Source organism: Mastigoproctus giganteus, chromosome 9 (assembly GCF_048544385.1).
Source record: "Mastigoproctus giganteus isolate SK-2022 chromosome 9, ASM4854438v1, whole genome shotgun sequence".
Classification (NCBI taxonomy): Eukaryota; Metazoa; Arthropoda; class Arachnida; order Uropygi; family Thelyphonidae; genus Mastigoproctus; species Mastigoproctus giganteus.
This window is the reverse complement of record NC_143583.1, coordinates 37,856,811-37,873,558: the sequence shown is the minus strand read 5'-3', so window position 1 is coordinate 37,873,558 and position 16,748 is coordinate 37,856,811. Positions and strand designations below refer to the sequence as shown.

The window sequence follows — 16,748 nt, the reverse complement described above, 5'->3', positions numbered from 1 at the left end:
GCAAACATTGGCATCAAGATTTAAAACAGTAATTGGAAATGGAGATAATGGGGATTAGAACCAAGATTAATATATATATATATATATATATATTTTTTTTTTTTTTCCAGTTGTTGGCGCATCGGCTTCTGTGGCCATAATGCACCTTCCAAGGTTTTTGCACTACGCTGATCCAAGCCCGAGGCGGGATGCGAACCCACGACCTTTGGGTTGCCAGGCAGGAACTTTACCCACCTGGCTAGCCCGGTCGGCATATATATATAGCAACCAGTCTGAGAATACTGTTTTAGGAGCTGTACCCTACAAAATAAGGAATACTGGATCCTGTTACAGGACATCAATCATAACCTTCAAGGATATACTGCATAATGTACAAGCAGGGCAAAGCCTCATTCTGTATGTAGCAATGAGAAACTTAGATTTGCTACTTATCTCATACTGCAGAAGCACCGAGTTGTTGGATACTGCACTGCTCTAAATGAAAGCACTGCAGCAAAATACCTGATATACCTGCCATGGGTATTCTTCCAGTGATGCCAACCAAGTATCACTATCAGCTTAAGACTCTAAAAGGTATTCATTACACAATGAATACACAGCCTATTATATATAGTCCAAATAATTACTGAAAACAAAAACATTTATTTCTAAACAGTACTGCACAGTAAAAAATCCCAATTTATTATAGAGAGCATAAATTTTTAAATTTACATAAATTCTTAGGATATACTTACATGATATTTATTAGTCGAATTGAATGGAATCTCACAAACTTTTGGATTTCTTTCACGATATGCAGCAACATTAGTGATAGCTAATTCCATACATTTGAGAATGGCAGATTCAGAAGCATCGCCAGTACATTCTCTAACGAACAAAAAATACATACAAATAAGTAAATAAGTAGTAGTTTAATTAAAATTTGTTTTTTACTTTACTTTTCTATTATACTCAGGAAAACCAAATTTCACTGAACTAACTTTGTTTTTGTTTATCCCCTCTACTTTCACTCCTTGAAACAACCTTCCTTTTCAGTGCTTGCTTAAAAATTATAACACAAAGAAATTAAAGTCTAATACAGGCATGTCCCACCAGTACTGCTATTAATTAGTTCTAGAAAGTGCAATACACAAAAAAAAGCAATCTTCAATGCATATAGCTTGGTAAATAAAGGTTATCTTTTAGGAATGCTAATAAAGATTTTTTTTTTTTTTTTTTTTTTATGGGAAGTAGATAGACTTGTAAAAAAGGAGCTTTAATAGGCATAATAAATTGAGTATTATTTGTGGCAATCAGAACAGAAAATTAGAATACAGTAAACCCCCGCTATTCGCTGGGGTTACGTTCCTGAGAAATGTTGCGAATACCGAAAACGCGAATACTGAGTTATGGCTCCCATAGTAATAAAGGGGTTCCGTTCCAAAGTATGAAATATATAAGAAAAACTAGTCTAACATTTTGTCTATGTATGTATTATATGTACCTTCATAATATGACTATGTACATAGACAGTACATAGTGAAATGCAAGCATATGGCATCGAAATGAAAATAAGAAACAATTTAATATTAAATGTAATATTTATTAGAAATTTCAAACATATTTTTCAAACCAGTGCCTTTGCTAGCAAAAAAAAAAAACTTATCCCGCCAGTGCTATCACCAGTTTCGCTCAAGTGTTGATAAAGGAGTTTTGCCTTTTCACGAATGATGAGTGAACTTAACGGAATTTTATTTTGAGTTCGGTCTTCTATCCACAGATTTAAAGCGTTTTCCATTTTTTCTAATTTAACATCATGAGTTACAGAGCAAATTTTTGAAGCAATTAGCGCGTTTTCACGGACACTACAGCGGATTTTTTCATTGATCGTACCGTTGACTCATTGATTTTATAATGTTTTGCCACTGAGGAGACACTTTCAACATTAGAAATTTTGTCTAATAACTCAATTTTATTAGCTAATGTCATCACCTTCTTTGATATTTTCGCATTTCTCTTGTTATTCGTAGCCATATTTTTGTACGGGTTAGAAAGAACTTGTCCACAATAAAGTCACTTTCATCCGCTAACACACTCGAAAAAGTCTGTTTTACACTGCAAAACTGTAGATTTATCACTTTTGTAAGCATATCAATTTATAAATTGATAAATTTATTCAATTTATAAGCATATAAATTAAAAGCAAACGACAAAAACTTCCATTACAAGCGCATAACACATACTGAACAAGGATTAGCGAAAAACATCCACGCTCGTGATTGTCACCCCTCGACCCCCCCACCCACCCACTGAGCACTGTTTTGACCAGGAAAGATAATTTTAGCTACGCCCATGTTTTTTTTATGGCGGATAATATTCACGGCGCTTTAAAATTCACATTTTTTTTAGGTTTCATGTTATATTAAATCAGCGATCGTGAATATGCGAAACCGCGAATACAGATACCGCGAATAGCGGGGGTTTACTGTATAACTAGTCTGCATCATCATCTAATTAATATCACTCAAATTAAAAACAGAAACTTCCCATATATGGCAGTACACAAAATCTTGGTATGGAAAAGGAATTAAGAAATAAAAATAAAATGGTGAAAAGCAGTCTTTTCACATACAATACGTACAAGCACTGGAAGTCACAGTACTCCAAACCTAGTTAAATGGATATTGATCACATTAAGCAGTTTAGTAGATCAAATTTCAACTTTAACATGCTTCATGATATTAAGCAAATGGGCAAAATAAAAAAAAAAAAATTAATAAAGCCAGCAAACAATTAACACAACTGTAACATGCTGAAAATGTGGACCAATATGTATTTCATCTGAATTCCCAGGAAGTAATCTGTTAACAGCCCATCTGTGGTGGCACCAGAATTCTATACATTTCAACAACTTTTTCTTTGTGATTAAAATAAATAAATTACTATAGGAATGCAAGGGTATTTCAATGCAGTAGTTGAAATAAGATAAAAATTCATACACCTTATCTACCTTTGATTCAATCACAGAGACCTTCTGCTCTCAACAAAAGCAGTGACTAATCTGCATTAAAGCTTGGGCTTACGTTCAATTTTGAGAAAAATACTGTTAGCACTAGTATTAATAGTGGCAAATGACGCAAAGAAAACAAGCTTATACAGAATCAACCAAAATAAAAAAAAAAAAATTCTCATTTCACCTATCCATCCCCTCCAATAGTTTTGTCTGGCTCTTCTTTGAATTTATTCAAACTACCTACTTCCACAACAACAGATGGTAACTTGTTCCAACACTCAACCACCTGTTGGCTGAAGACAAACTTCTGCGTATTTATTCTGCAATGACTGTTCCTCAATATGAATTCATACCCCCCCATATGCATAGTCTGTGCAGGAGGATGAATCTAATCAGCAGCATAAGCCTTACACAACCGCTTCAGAGCTGAATTGATTTACAAGGCTCTCATTGTGTACTTCCTCCTTTCATGCACTTGGGCAGAATTCCTGACACTTTCAAATTTAACCCTAGCTCAACTTTTTCTCAACATTGTCATGTACTTGTTAAGTAAGTCCTCAGATCTACTCTTAATGTCATTAGTGCCAATGGTACAACAATATCACCTTTTGTGATATGTTGATGTAGAACAGATAACATCTGCTCTACATCAACCTTTTCCCTGGCAGACATATTCCTTGTCCTATTCCACCGATTCTTTTTGCAAAATATATTTCCCATTTCCCCGAAAATAAAGTCACTGACATTAATTACCTCCTGTGGGACTAGCACATTCTACCTTGGAGGTTGCTGCTGTGTTACCCGATGTGCAAGTCCTGGCATTGCAGTGGGCAGCTGAGAGCTTGAGGGGCCTTCCAACTTAATTCTTTTGCAACCATCCATAAAACCTGATCTTCAAACTCTCATAAATGTCCATCAGAATACCGAGTTGATACCCAATATTCTTACACTCTTCACATCAGAAAAACACAAAGAAATTCCCTTAGGCTGTATCATGTCTTGTTTCAGATAGATCTGCAAACATCAAACAAGTAAAACATTTTGTGAGGCTCTGATTCAGAGGACAACTGCCCTATTTCAGTTCTCCCCTGATCCATGGTATTACTGCTACTTTGAGCCCTTTGCTTTTCTGGTCTGAGGCACAATTTCTGTTTAAATTCTATTTTTTTTTTTTTTTTTTTTTTTTAATGAGAACCCCAAACACGAGAGGTATTAGAACCTATAGTACTTAGTACCGTACTTGGGTTGGAGGTTGAAAAGACGAAAGAAGATATTTGTTGACATTGCACTTGAACTTCTGTAGATTGTAATTTTTAGGAAATACGTATGAAGGAAGGTTGTTCCAGAAAACGGCAGTTGAATGAATAAATGAGGAAGATGACAAGTTGGTTCTGTGGGTTTGAAGCTGGACAGTAAATGGATGTTGACTGGTGGCGGCACGTGTTCAGACTGTTTTGAAAGAGAGAGAGCGGGAATTATAGAAGCCAATTCAGAAGAACAGTGCCCATGGAAGTATCTGTAGAAGAGGCATGCAGCAGAAACAGTGCGTCTATGAGAAAGCGAGTGGAGAGACTCTGTTAGAGATGAATCATTAATTAACCTAAATGCCCTCTTTTGAATGGAATCAAGAAGCCTGAGAGAGGTTTTGGGGGCACCACCCCAGATGTGGGAACAATATTCCATGGCAGGGCGGATTTGCGATTTATACAGAGTGAGCAGCTGTTTGGAAGAAAAGTAACGCCGAAAGCGAAAGAGAAAACCAAGTTTTTTAGATGCAGAGGAAGCAATATTTGTAATGTGCTTGTGCCAAGAAAGATTAGAAGTCAGTGTTATCCCCAAAAGAGATATATCATTTTGCCTAGAAATCGGAGTGTCACTAAAGATAAGCATAGGAGCAGAAGAATCCTTTTTGCGAGATATAAGACAAGACTGAGTTTTAGAAGGGTTGAAATCAACTAAGTTGTCTTTGCCCCACTGGACAATTACCTGAAGATCGGCATCGGAATTGACAGCAGATTTTCGAAAACTTGAAGCTGATTGAGCAGGACAAGGTTTCTCAAAATGGAAAGTTGAACGCAATGTGCTATCATCGGCAAAACTATGGATAGGATTTCCAGTCAATGGAAGAAGGTCATTGATATACAAGAGGAAAAGAGTGGGGGAAAGAACTGAACCTTGGGGGACACCGGCATTAGTGGAGAAGTTAGAAGACAGAGAGCCATCTACCATCACCCTCAGTGAGCGATCAGAGAGAAAACTGGATAACCAAGTACTAAAAACAGTTGGTAAACCATAAGATGGAAGCTTGTTTAGAAGACCTTTATGCCAAACACGATCAAAAGCCTTTGAGATGTCAAGAGCAACTACTTGTGTTTCACCGAACCTTTCCATTGAATTAGTCCATAAATGGGTAACATAAGCCAGAATATCACCAGTGGATCGACACTGACGGAATCCATACTGGCGATTGTTGATCAGACGGAAGGTTTCTAGGTAGTTTAAGAGTTGCCGGTTAATTGATTTCTCCATTACTTTAGAAAGAGTAGAAGTAATTGCAATGGGACAATAATTGGATGGGAGGGATTTGTCACCCTTTTTAGGAACTGGCTGGATATGAGCAAATTTCCAAGCAGAAGGAAAAACACCTTTGGAATAAGAAAGTGAAAAAAGGCGGCAAAGAATAGGAGTAAGTTCAGGAGCACAGGTTTTGAGAACAAGTGGAAAAATACCATCAGGACCTGGAGCTTTCTTAGCATCAAGATTCATCAAAATCCTTCTGATATCCTTTTGACGGAAGACCACAGAAGGCATTGAATGGAGCGTGTTAGGAATGGTGGGAGGTGTTTTACCAAGATCATTAATACATGAGCTGGAAGAAAAATGGGATGCTAGCAGGTCAGCTTTATCCTTGGCTGAAGTGATAACGGAACCATCTGGTTTGGACAGAGGTGGGAGAAGAGATGGACAAAAGTTGCGGCCAATAGCTGTGGCAAGAGACCAGAATGCTCGGCTACCATTAGGGCAAGAAGCAAGTTTTCTACTCTTAGCCTGTTCAAACTCTAGTTTGGACTGATTAATAACTGCTTTACAATTGTTGCGAGCTTTGGTGTAGGCAGAAAATGAAACTGAAGAATTAGAAACAAGCCAATTACGATATGCAACATTCTTCTCTTGGACAGCCTTAGCACATTTGTTGGAGAACCAAGGTTTAGATAAAGGACGAGATTTTAAAGTGGAGTGTGGGATAAAGGATTCCATTCCTGCAAGAATAATTTCACTGACACGATCTGAGCAAACGTTGACATCAGAAGTTTTGAAACAGTAATCAGACCAAGTAAAAGAAGAAATGAAGTCTCGCAGGTCATCCCATTTTGCATTCTTGTAATGCCAAAAAATATGAGGTTGGGAATAGCCATGAGATAAAGGTTCCATTGGAGAAGAGACAATCACCAAGTTGTGATCTGAAGTGCCTAAAGGACCTCTCACTTCGACCTTGTACTTAGAATGGTTGTTTGTGAGAAAAAGATCAAGCGTATTGGCTGTATGATTAGGATTGTCCGATATTCTTGTAGGTAAATGAACAATCTGTGCTAGGTCGTTAGTAATTGCAAAAGCCTCAGCATCTCGACCTGCTGGGTCGGTGTAACTAGAAAACGGAAGCCAGCTGGAGTTGTGAACGTTAAAATCACCAAGGAAAATTACCTCACTGTTAGGAAAGTTGGACTGGAGAAAGTCAAGTTGCAAAGAGAGGAAGTCAAAGAGCTCCAAGTGATTAGTGGAGTTGGGAGAACGGTAGAGACAACAGATGAATTTGACACAATGAGGTAGAGAGATTTTAAGCCAGAGAAGATCAAAGAGAGGAGATTCCAAATTGCCAAGTCTCTGACAGGGAATATCAGAATGGACATATGCACAAGTACCACCTTTGAGGCGAAAGGAATCATACAGCAAATAATTTGGACATCTGAGATGAGCAGTAGTTGAATCAACTGATAACTGAGATTCAGTCAGAAAAAGTACATGTGGTTTGGCAGACTGCAAGTGGAAATGGACATCGTTGAGATTGGAATTGAGACCACGTATATTTGTGAAATGAATTAGGAAGTCCTTGGGAGGTTTAGGTCTTTTCGCAGATAAGCTTGCTCTATTATTTTGACAATTCATGGTGTATTCAATAGTAAGAAAAAGTGGGTGGGACATGCTGTATGAAGTAATGAAATTTTTGGATATGGCGTACATGTGGTAAGAATATACCCAGATCCTTGACATAACGTGGCCTCGACAATGCTCCCCGCATACACACTACTCGGACTCCCTCCAGTCACTATCTGGCAGAGTAGAGGTAGCAAGATTATACACTAGCTGATCCGGAAGCCTCCTAGAGAGTTACCAATAGGTTTGGTCCGGTGTACTATCTAACGGCCGGCCTGCGAACACCGTTTTAGAGCTGTATCCTCGAAATGTAAGGAATATTGGATCTCGCCACGACATTCATCATAACCTCAAAAATCATCAATCATACTGCATGATGCAAGAGATAGGGAAGGGTTGGCCGGAACTTAGCTCTAGAGACTAAACATGGGTTCCACCACTTCAAGCCTCCAATAAGCAAAGTGGTGGTATTTCACCGGTTGATGAGAGTCATCTACCACCTAGTACTGCCTGGTAACATAGAGGGGCGGCGTTCCTCCATGTGGTGTGGGCGCCACACCTCGACCCCTGCTTACGTTGGTTCACACCTGGGTGGTCACCCACCATGTACTTGTGCATGGAGGTTATACCCAGGATTACTAACAGTCCCACCATCGTGAAGGTGCAAGCAGAGGATATTTAATTGATAATACAATAATAAAGTAATATACAGTAGACTCTCAATTTTCCGGGATAGATGGTAAAAAAAAGAATCCCAGATAATTGATTTCCTAGTCCAAAAATACAGTAAATCCCCTACCTACGTAAGAGATATGTTCCAGGACTCATGTAAGTTGAGTCTTACATAACTTGGGAATGACTAATAAAATATTGCTGCTTTATCCCTGATAAGCCAAAATTACAAAAACCACATAATATCCTCAGAAGAATGAAGAAAAATAGTTATATACTTTTCAATTAATTAGTTATATTTTTTTTATATACCAGTTATATATTTTTAATTAGTTCAATTAAAAACTATCTGGGAACAGTGGTGAAGTAGTCAGAGTTGCAGATGAGAAAATAAAACATAAAAGGAAGAAAGAACACGTTATTGTACTGTAAAAACCGATATGTAGTTCACAGCCTTAGTTATTATAGTTGACTTAATCAGTGCCGATCTCTTCACCATTCAGCAAAAGAAAACATAAAAGGAAGAAAGAATTTATACTGTAAAAACTGATATGTAGTTTGTAGCCTTAATTGTTATAACTGACATCATCAGTGCCAATCTCTTCACTGCTTCTCGTATTCTGTCTTTGTCCTTTATTATTTTGTTCACTATTGTCACTGACAAATCTAAATTCCACAGGATACTTGTTAATTTTGACCATTTTCATACATCCTTATTATTTTAATTTTCTGATCCAACTCTATTGCTTTCCCTTTCTTGGTAGGTTTACTAGTACCATTGTCACTTATTCTCTTAGTCGGCACCATGATAACAGACAAAATTAAAAAATTCTGTAAAGAACTTCACAGGGTTAAGATGAAAACTCACTATTATCACCCCACACAAGCTCACATTTTACAAAAGCACATTTCTGGAGGTCACTACCATAAAACAATAAAAACAATTTGCACTTTCTAGGTTAAGTTTGTTACTCCGTATCTCACTTGTGCAATTTGTGCGTGCCGTGATCGTTGTTATTGATTGCTTATTTTTTATTATTATTATTTTTTTTTTTTTTACTGTTTTAAATTTTACAATCCTAAAAAAATTACTAAAGTCCAAAGTTATGTAAGTTAGGGACTTACTGTATTGAAAAATGTTCAGCAGCCTACATAAAAAATATGGTGATAGATAAAAAACGAAAAAAAACTTACCATGCCCTATTCGTGTGTCCAACATGATGCTTCCCTTTATTTTTTTACAATGTTGCGTAGTTTGGTCACCAACATTATAATGGTTCATTAATAATTTAACGGATGCACCATTTTAAAACCTCGGAATAATTTCAAGTTTTTGTTTAATTAAAAGCACAACTCTTGCGTTTACCCATAATTTTTGTGATTTATAAACAAAAATAATTATAATTTGGAGTCTTGAAGTGTCCCGTTTAATCCGCTTCCCTGTAAATCGAGAGCCTTCTGTACTCGAATGCAATAATAACACCATGCACTCATTATGCAGCAACAATACATATTACACTATCAAGTTTATATTATTAAATATATATATTACATTGAGTTCACGCTATACTGTTATGCTTATAAAGTTAAGTTAATTATAATAGCTAATAGAATTATTAATGTCAACCTACGTGATTCAAACTTTCGCAATACCTATTTACCACAATTAAGACACCAGAATTCCCTACTATGCACTGCAGTACAAAGTTAAGAGATACAATATTCGAGCTGAATCACCGATGTAATGGGCCTACATATATTAAGTACTAACTTACTGAATAATGTTCCCAAATATGGGGTGGTGCCCCCAAAACCTCTACCTCTCTCTCAGGTTTTTAGACTCCATTCAAAAGAGGGCAGTTAGGTTAATTAATGACCCATCTCTAACAGTCTCTCCAATGTCTCATAAACCTTCTGTTTCTGCTGCATGCCTTTTCCACAGATACTTCACGGGCACTGTTCTTCTGAATCGGCTTCTATAATTCCTGCTCTCTTCCAAACCACTCTGAACACATGCTGCAACCAGTCAGCATCCTTTCACTGCCCAACTTCGGACATACAGAAACAACTTTTCTTATTCCTCTTTTATTCCTTCAACTGCTGTTTTTTGGAACACTCTCCCTTCATATGTATTTCCTGAAAATTATAATCTACAGAAATTGAAGTCTAATGTAACTTATTACAACAAGTAACTTATTTTCATCTTGTCTACCTTCCATCCATCCATACACAATACTAAGTTTTAATACCTCTCCTGCTTGGAGTTTTCATTAAAAAAAAAATTAAATTAAATAAACTAACAAATGTGCCTAGGACTATAAAGCTATTTATAGAATACAATTTAATATGCTAATCAGGTAAATAAAACAGCAATTTTTTTCAAAAACTTATCCATTCCCAGTAGCTCTAAATTCTTTGACTAGTACATGGATGCTCTCTATTTCCATCAGAGTTCTACCTAAGTTGCTAATATTGTTTTATAGCTAATTCATCTATTCAGGTGATGCTATGCTATTTAAAAAGATATCAGAAATTTAAGCTGTGGACAATGATATTTATCTCTAAGCTGAACATAAGGTTAAATCTTAACACCAAAGTACTCAGCACTCTGTCTTCAGTGAGAGAAAAGAAGTCTCTGCATGACTATAACCCAGCCCAAGTTAAACATACAAACCTTGATTTTATAAAAAAATAAAAATTTATTTTAATCACATGAATAACCTGAGCGATCTTAAAATTGTGATCTCTAAATATTTTTTATCCTTCACTTCTAATGCTTTAAAAAAGACAGATGGCAATAAGATGCAATCAAAAATTTTAAATGTAAAAAATATGCTAATAAACCTATGCAAACATACACATGTTCCTACTTCCATCGATTCCTATTGGTTAAACTTCATTTTGCACATGTCTAAGTTTGCTTATATATATATATATATGATCTATAATCTATACACAAGTTTTGATGGTGTACAACAAAAGAAAGGCAATCTTTCTTTCACAACTAAGAAAGGGTTAGTTGATTAGCATTAGTAAAGGCAAATGATTCAAGAAAGCAAGCTTACAGAACAGCAGCAAAAAGATAAATAAATAAAATAAATAAATACTAAAAAATAAATTTCTTCCACACCACCTGTCATCCCCTTCCAATAATTTGTCTAGTTTTTCCTTTAATTTATTCAAACTACTCACTTCCACAAAAACAGATGGAAGTTTGGTCCAACAATCAACCACCTGCAACCATCCTTCTGCAATTCTGCAATTTGAATATATACCCCCCTCACATGTGTAGTCTGAGCAAGAGGAAGGATGACATCAGCTCCAAGTTTGCTCAATCCTCCCAAAGCCTTAAACACCTCAATTAGATCACCTTGTGGGTCCCTAGTCTCCAGACACCGTAATTTGCAGAACTGAAGCCTTTCTTGGTAAAGCTGCCCTGTTGTTCCCTTCACCAATCTCACTGCTCTTCTCTGCACCCATTCCAGCAGTTCTACATCCATCCTAAAATGAGGCCTCCAGACCTGTATGCAGTACTCAAATTGTGGCCTAACTATTGCCTTGCACAATGAGTTTAGGTCTTATTGCACCAGAAATTATTACCAAGTAAAGTTAAACAACCTCAAAGAAATGTCAGTGTTATAATAATTTCTCTTCCAGTAATCTTGAAAAAATCTGCTGCTACTTGTTCACTATCATCCAGAATATTTTTCAGGATGATAAGCTGTGTGAGTCTAGAGAATGCAGCAAAAACAAGACAAACAAAACCAATTATGATAAGACATTCTGATTTACTGGCCTACTTTGTCTGTGTGATTGTTTGTTATACTTAACAGTCACTTGGCCTATAAAATATTCCTCTCACTTTTGTTTTCCCAGTGCTGATGTCACACCAGCTTCTGTTTAGCTGTACAACTTGCACTCACCACTCAAATTCTGCACACCCAATATCAGCATGACACTATGTTTCTGATACGAAGTGATTTCCTTATAGCTTCATATACACTGTGTAGCCAGCTTATTAGAAGTACCAACTTGACAGTGAGGACTTTAGCCCTCAGAACAGCCTTCATCATCAGGACATGGATTCCCTACAATGCCCAGTGTTTCACAAGAATGGTAGTCCATGAAAACAATACATTTCACAGATGCCTTGGAATGAATAGCAGTGAATTCCCTGCCATCAGCATCCCATTCTGCTTTATTCCACAGATGCTTAATCAGGTTTAGAACCAAGCAGGTCAATGGCATGACCCCCATGCTCCACAAATCAATCCTGAATAACCTATGCCTTGTAACAAAGTTCATTATCCTGACAGAAATAACCATTACCAGAAAGAGGAACTGTGAGCACAAAGAGATGCACCCAGTTATCAATAACCTGCTATTCGGGGAACCTACATGTCCAAAAACACTTCAACCACAAGACTGCAGGTATGATGGTTTCACTCACTCATGCTACTGTTGTTATAGACTGGCCCCTCCATCAATGTAGCATCCATAATTCATAAACCAAGTACCTTATTCCATTCCTAAAATTTTCACTGTCTATGGCCACAGTATTCATAGCTGCTTAAATTTAACTGAAAAGAGTGGTATCTGGTGAGGTTATCTGCTTATAATCCTATCAATGACAAAGTCCAATGCACTGTATATACAAATATACCTCTTGGAACAGAATTGTTGTACTGTGCTGTCACTTGATCAATTAGGACACATCTGTTAGGCTACATCAGCAGTTCCAAACAGGTGGTTCACGAAAGTGTTCCATGGGATTCTCATTAAAAATTCTGTAATGGCGTCTGCTTAGCTATTGCTATTTGGTTTTTAGGAGCATTAGCAACTAAGGCCATATTGCTCCAGGGATATGCGGTGGTTATTCCCTGACCTTTCACCTTTCCGCATTGTCCGTCTGCTTAGATTTATATAGGTATATTTTGTAAACTACAAAATATAACTAATAATAAACAATTAAGTAAAATAAATTTAAATAAAAGTAAAGAATTCCCAAAGAAAGAAACCACATCTTCCACAATACCTTATAATTAGTTTATTTTACAGTCATCATCATCAGCCATTTTCAATCCACTGCAGGATGAAGGCCTCTCCAGCAACTTTCCAGTTCCTTCTGTTTTGAGCACTGGCCATCCATTTACTACTCAAAATCTCATGAATTTCATCTATCCACCTCCGCCTTTGTCTTCCAGGTTTTCTTCTAGCTCCTCTTGGGTACCATTCTGTTATTTTCTTAGTCCATCTGTCATCATGTCTTCGAGCTATGTGTCCTGCCCAAGACCATTTTAGTTCTTTAGTTTTGATAAGAATGTCCTTTACTTGAGTTTGCTGCCTAATCCACGTGTTTCTCTTCTTATCTAACAGTCTGATTCCCAATATAATTCGTTCCATTCTTCGCTGTGTAGTTCTTAGCTTCTCTTCCATTCTTTTGGTGAGTGCCCAAGTTTCACTTCCATAAGTCATGGTGGGGAGTATACATTGATTCATTATTTTACGTTTCAGACAAACTGGGATATTGCTCTTCAGTATGTGACTATATTTCCTGAATGCTATCCATCCAAAATTTATTCTTCTCTTGACTTCCAGCCATTTATCATTATTACAGCTAATAACTTGTCCCAGATAAGTATATGACTCCACCTTTTCAATTACTGCTCCTTCAATCATTATTTCCCTTTCCGTGGCATACTTGTTCATCATTACTTTTGTTTTAGCCATATTCATCTTTAGTCCAAAATCCTTACTAACTGTGCATAACTGGTTGAGATTTTCCTCTAATTCTTTGGGATCGTGGCTTATGACCACAATGTCATCTGCAAATCGTAAATGGTTTAGGTACTCTCCGTTCACATTGACTCCTTTCTGCGACCAGTCTAATCTTCTGAAAGCTTCCTCAAGGGCAGCAGTAAACAGCTTCGGAGATATTGTGTCTCCTTGTCGAACTCCTTTCTCGATTTTAAATTTGCTACTGTCTTTGTCTAGTCTAATAAAGGAGGTAGCACTCTCATATATTTTCTTCAAAATCATAATATATGGAGTATCTATGCCTTGTCTTTCCAGTGCCTGAAACATTGCCTTATGCTGTATGGAGTCAAATGCCTTTTCATAATCCACAAATGCCAGGCATAATGGTGTTTTATATTCATTCGCTTTCTCCATTAGCTGTGATATTACGTGAAGGTGATCCATAGTTGAGAATCCTGTCCTAAAGCCAGCTTGCTCTTTTGGTTGATTCTCATCAAGTATTCTTTCTAATCTGTTAGTAATGACCCTTGTGAACAACTTGTAGATATGGGATAACAAGCTAATTGGTCTATAATTTCCAATTTCTGATTTATCTCCTTTCTTATGCAGCAAAACTATGATTGCATTATTCCACTGCTTAGGCGTCACACCTTTTCTAATGCACTTTGTGAAGAGCCTTGCCAGTTTTTGTGTTATGTCTCTTCCTCCCAATTTTAACAACTCTACAGTAACTTCATCTTCCCCCGGGGCTTTCCGATTCTTCATTTTCTTCAATGCATGTTCTACCTCATCAGGAAGAATATCGGGTATGTCGTATGTGTTGCTACTTTGCAATCCATCTTCCCCACTGCTGGTATCATTCCCTCGCTCCTTGTATAATTCTCTATAGTAGTCTTCTGCTATTTGAATTATGCCTTCTCTGCTGTTTATAAGTACACCATCGCTATTCTTCAGTTTCAGTATCATTTGTCTTTCTGTATTACTGCTCATGGCTGCTGATTTAAATCCTTTGTTTTCCCTTAATGCTTGTTCTACTTTTCTTGTGTTAAATCTTCTTATGTCCTCTCTGAGTCTCTTTCTAATGGCTTTGCATAACTCAGTATACTCAATTTTCTCCCTGTCAGTGTTTTTCTTGCTCTTCATTTGTCGTCTTTGGTTCATCATGACAAGTGTTTCTTGACTAATTTTTTCTTCTTTGGATTTCTGTTTCCCTATAGGTTTCTTGGGCTTTATCACTTTCAGAAAGTTGTAATATTCCTCGTCGATATCTTGGTCCTGAGCAGTCTGCAGAAGCTCAAACTTGTTCTTCAGTTCCAGTACATACTGCTTTTTCTCCTCCTCTGTTATTTCAAAGACCTTTGTATTATTTACTCGAGTCAGTTTTTTCCTTTCCTTTCCTACATCTATATCAAGTGTACATCTTACCATTCTGTGATCACTTCCAACATTTACCTTATTCAGGACGGTAACATCATTCACAATATATCTTCTGTTAGTGAGGATGAAGTCGATTTCATTAGTTGTTAATCCATTTGGACTCTTCCATGTCCACTTTCTGTTCGCCCTTTTCTTGAAAAAAGTGTTCATTACTGACAGTCCTTGAGATTCTGCAAATTCCACAAGTCTTTCACCTCTTTTATTTCTTTCACCAATTCCAAAGTTTCCTATAGTTCCTCTTTCTGCGCTGTTTTGCCTTTTTCCAACCTTAGCATTGAAGTCCCCCATAATAATAGTGTAGTGGGTTTTCTGCTCATCTAGAAGATTCTCAATTTCAGTGTACATTTCTTCAACCTCTTCATCATCATGGCTTGATGTTGGTGCATAAATCATTATAATCTTTAGCTTATACCTCTTAGAAATCTTGAATATTAGTCTTGACACCCTTGGTGATGCACTTTTGAATTCCAAAATGTTGTTTTTTATATCTTTATGGACCAGAAAGCCAACGCCACCTTCACTCCTTTCACTATTTCCATTGGTGTACAGCAGATTTCCACTTGATAAACTTATAAGCGATTCATTTCTTCTTCTTGTTTCAGCCAAACCGATGATATTCCAATTCACATTTTCTAATTCCTTTTCCAGCTCTAATTTACAGCTCTACTATTTTACAGTATATCACGTTAAATATATCTGTTTTCCACACTAGATTTTTTTTTCATTCTTAAGGATCGTTGTTATGTATAGCTACTTTTTTTTTTTTGGATCCTGTAGTAGTAATCGTGGCATGTAATGCAAGAAAGCAAGCGTATGAGCTAATGTAGCATCAGCCAAAAAAAAAAAAAAAAAAAAATTCACACAACCATTCCCTCTAAATGTTTGTCCAGTTCCTCCTTAAATTTATTTAGCCTATCAACTTCCACAACGACAGATGGAAGTTTGTTCCAGCAATTAACCATCCACCTGCTGGCTAAAGGCAAATTTCTGCACTTCTATTCTACAGCTGTCTTTCCTCAATTTGAATTTATGCACCCTTAGGTTCATAATCTGAACAAGTGGAAGAATCCCATTAGAATTCAGCATACTCAACCCATTCAAGGCCTTATACACCTCAATCAGATCACCTCGCATGTGCTTAGTCTCCAGCTGCTGCAATTTGCAGAACTTAAGCCTCTCTTGGTATGAGGATCCCTTCATTCCCCTCACCAATATTGTTGCCCTTCTCTGTACATGCTCAAGCAAATCTACAACCTTCCTAAAATCCTTCCTCCAGACCAGTACACAGTACTCAAAGGCGTGGCCTGACCATTGCCTTATACAGAGGGATAATCACCTCATTTTTTCTGATAGCAAAATTCCTGTATATCATTGACATAACCCCATGACCTGCTCTGGCAGCCTGTCTGCATTGCTCCAAAAACTTCATATATGACTGCACAATTACTCCCAGATTTTTTTTTTTTTTTTTTTTAAACCCTAAGTGTAGTACCACACAGTTGGTACATTCCTCTGGGGTTACTTCTACTCATATGCTTACATTTCTTTACTTATATAAACTCTAAAAGGAAGGGGTTGAATCTGATTGGTCCACTTGACATCGATGGTTCGACTGTTGATGATCCTGCTCAGATAGCAAACAAACTGAATAAGTATTTTGCATGTACATTCACACATGAGGAATTATTAAAGTTTGAATATGGCAGAATGTTATCAAATTGTAGCAGGATACTTAATG

General features: G+C 36.9%; 1 protein-coding gene across 1 annotated transcript in view; it reads right to left on the bottom strand.

Annotated features, from left to right (window-relative positions):
• The window catches only part of LOC150080152 (sodium/potassium-transporting ATPase subunit alpha-like), a 379,958-nt gene that overhangs the window by 170,615 nt on the left and 192,595 nt on the right, over positions 1–16,748 (bottom strand). The window contains exon 10 of the mRNA XM_090380992.1: positions 735–867. Within this exon, the coding sequence (XP_090237118.1) occupies positions 735–867 (133 nt within the window). The remainder of the gene's footprint in view (positions 1–734; positions 868–16,748) is intronic.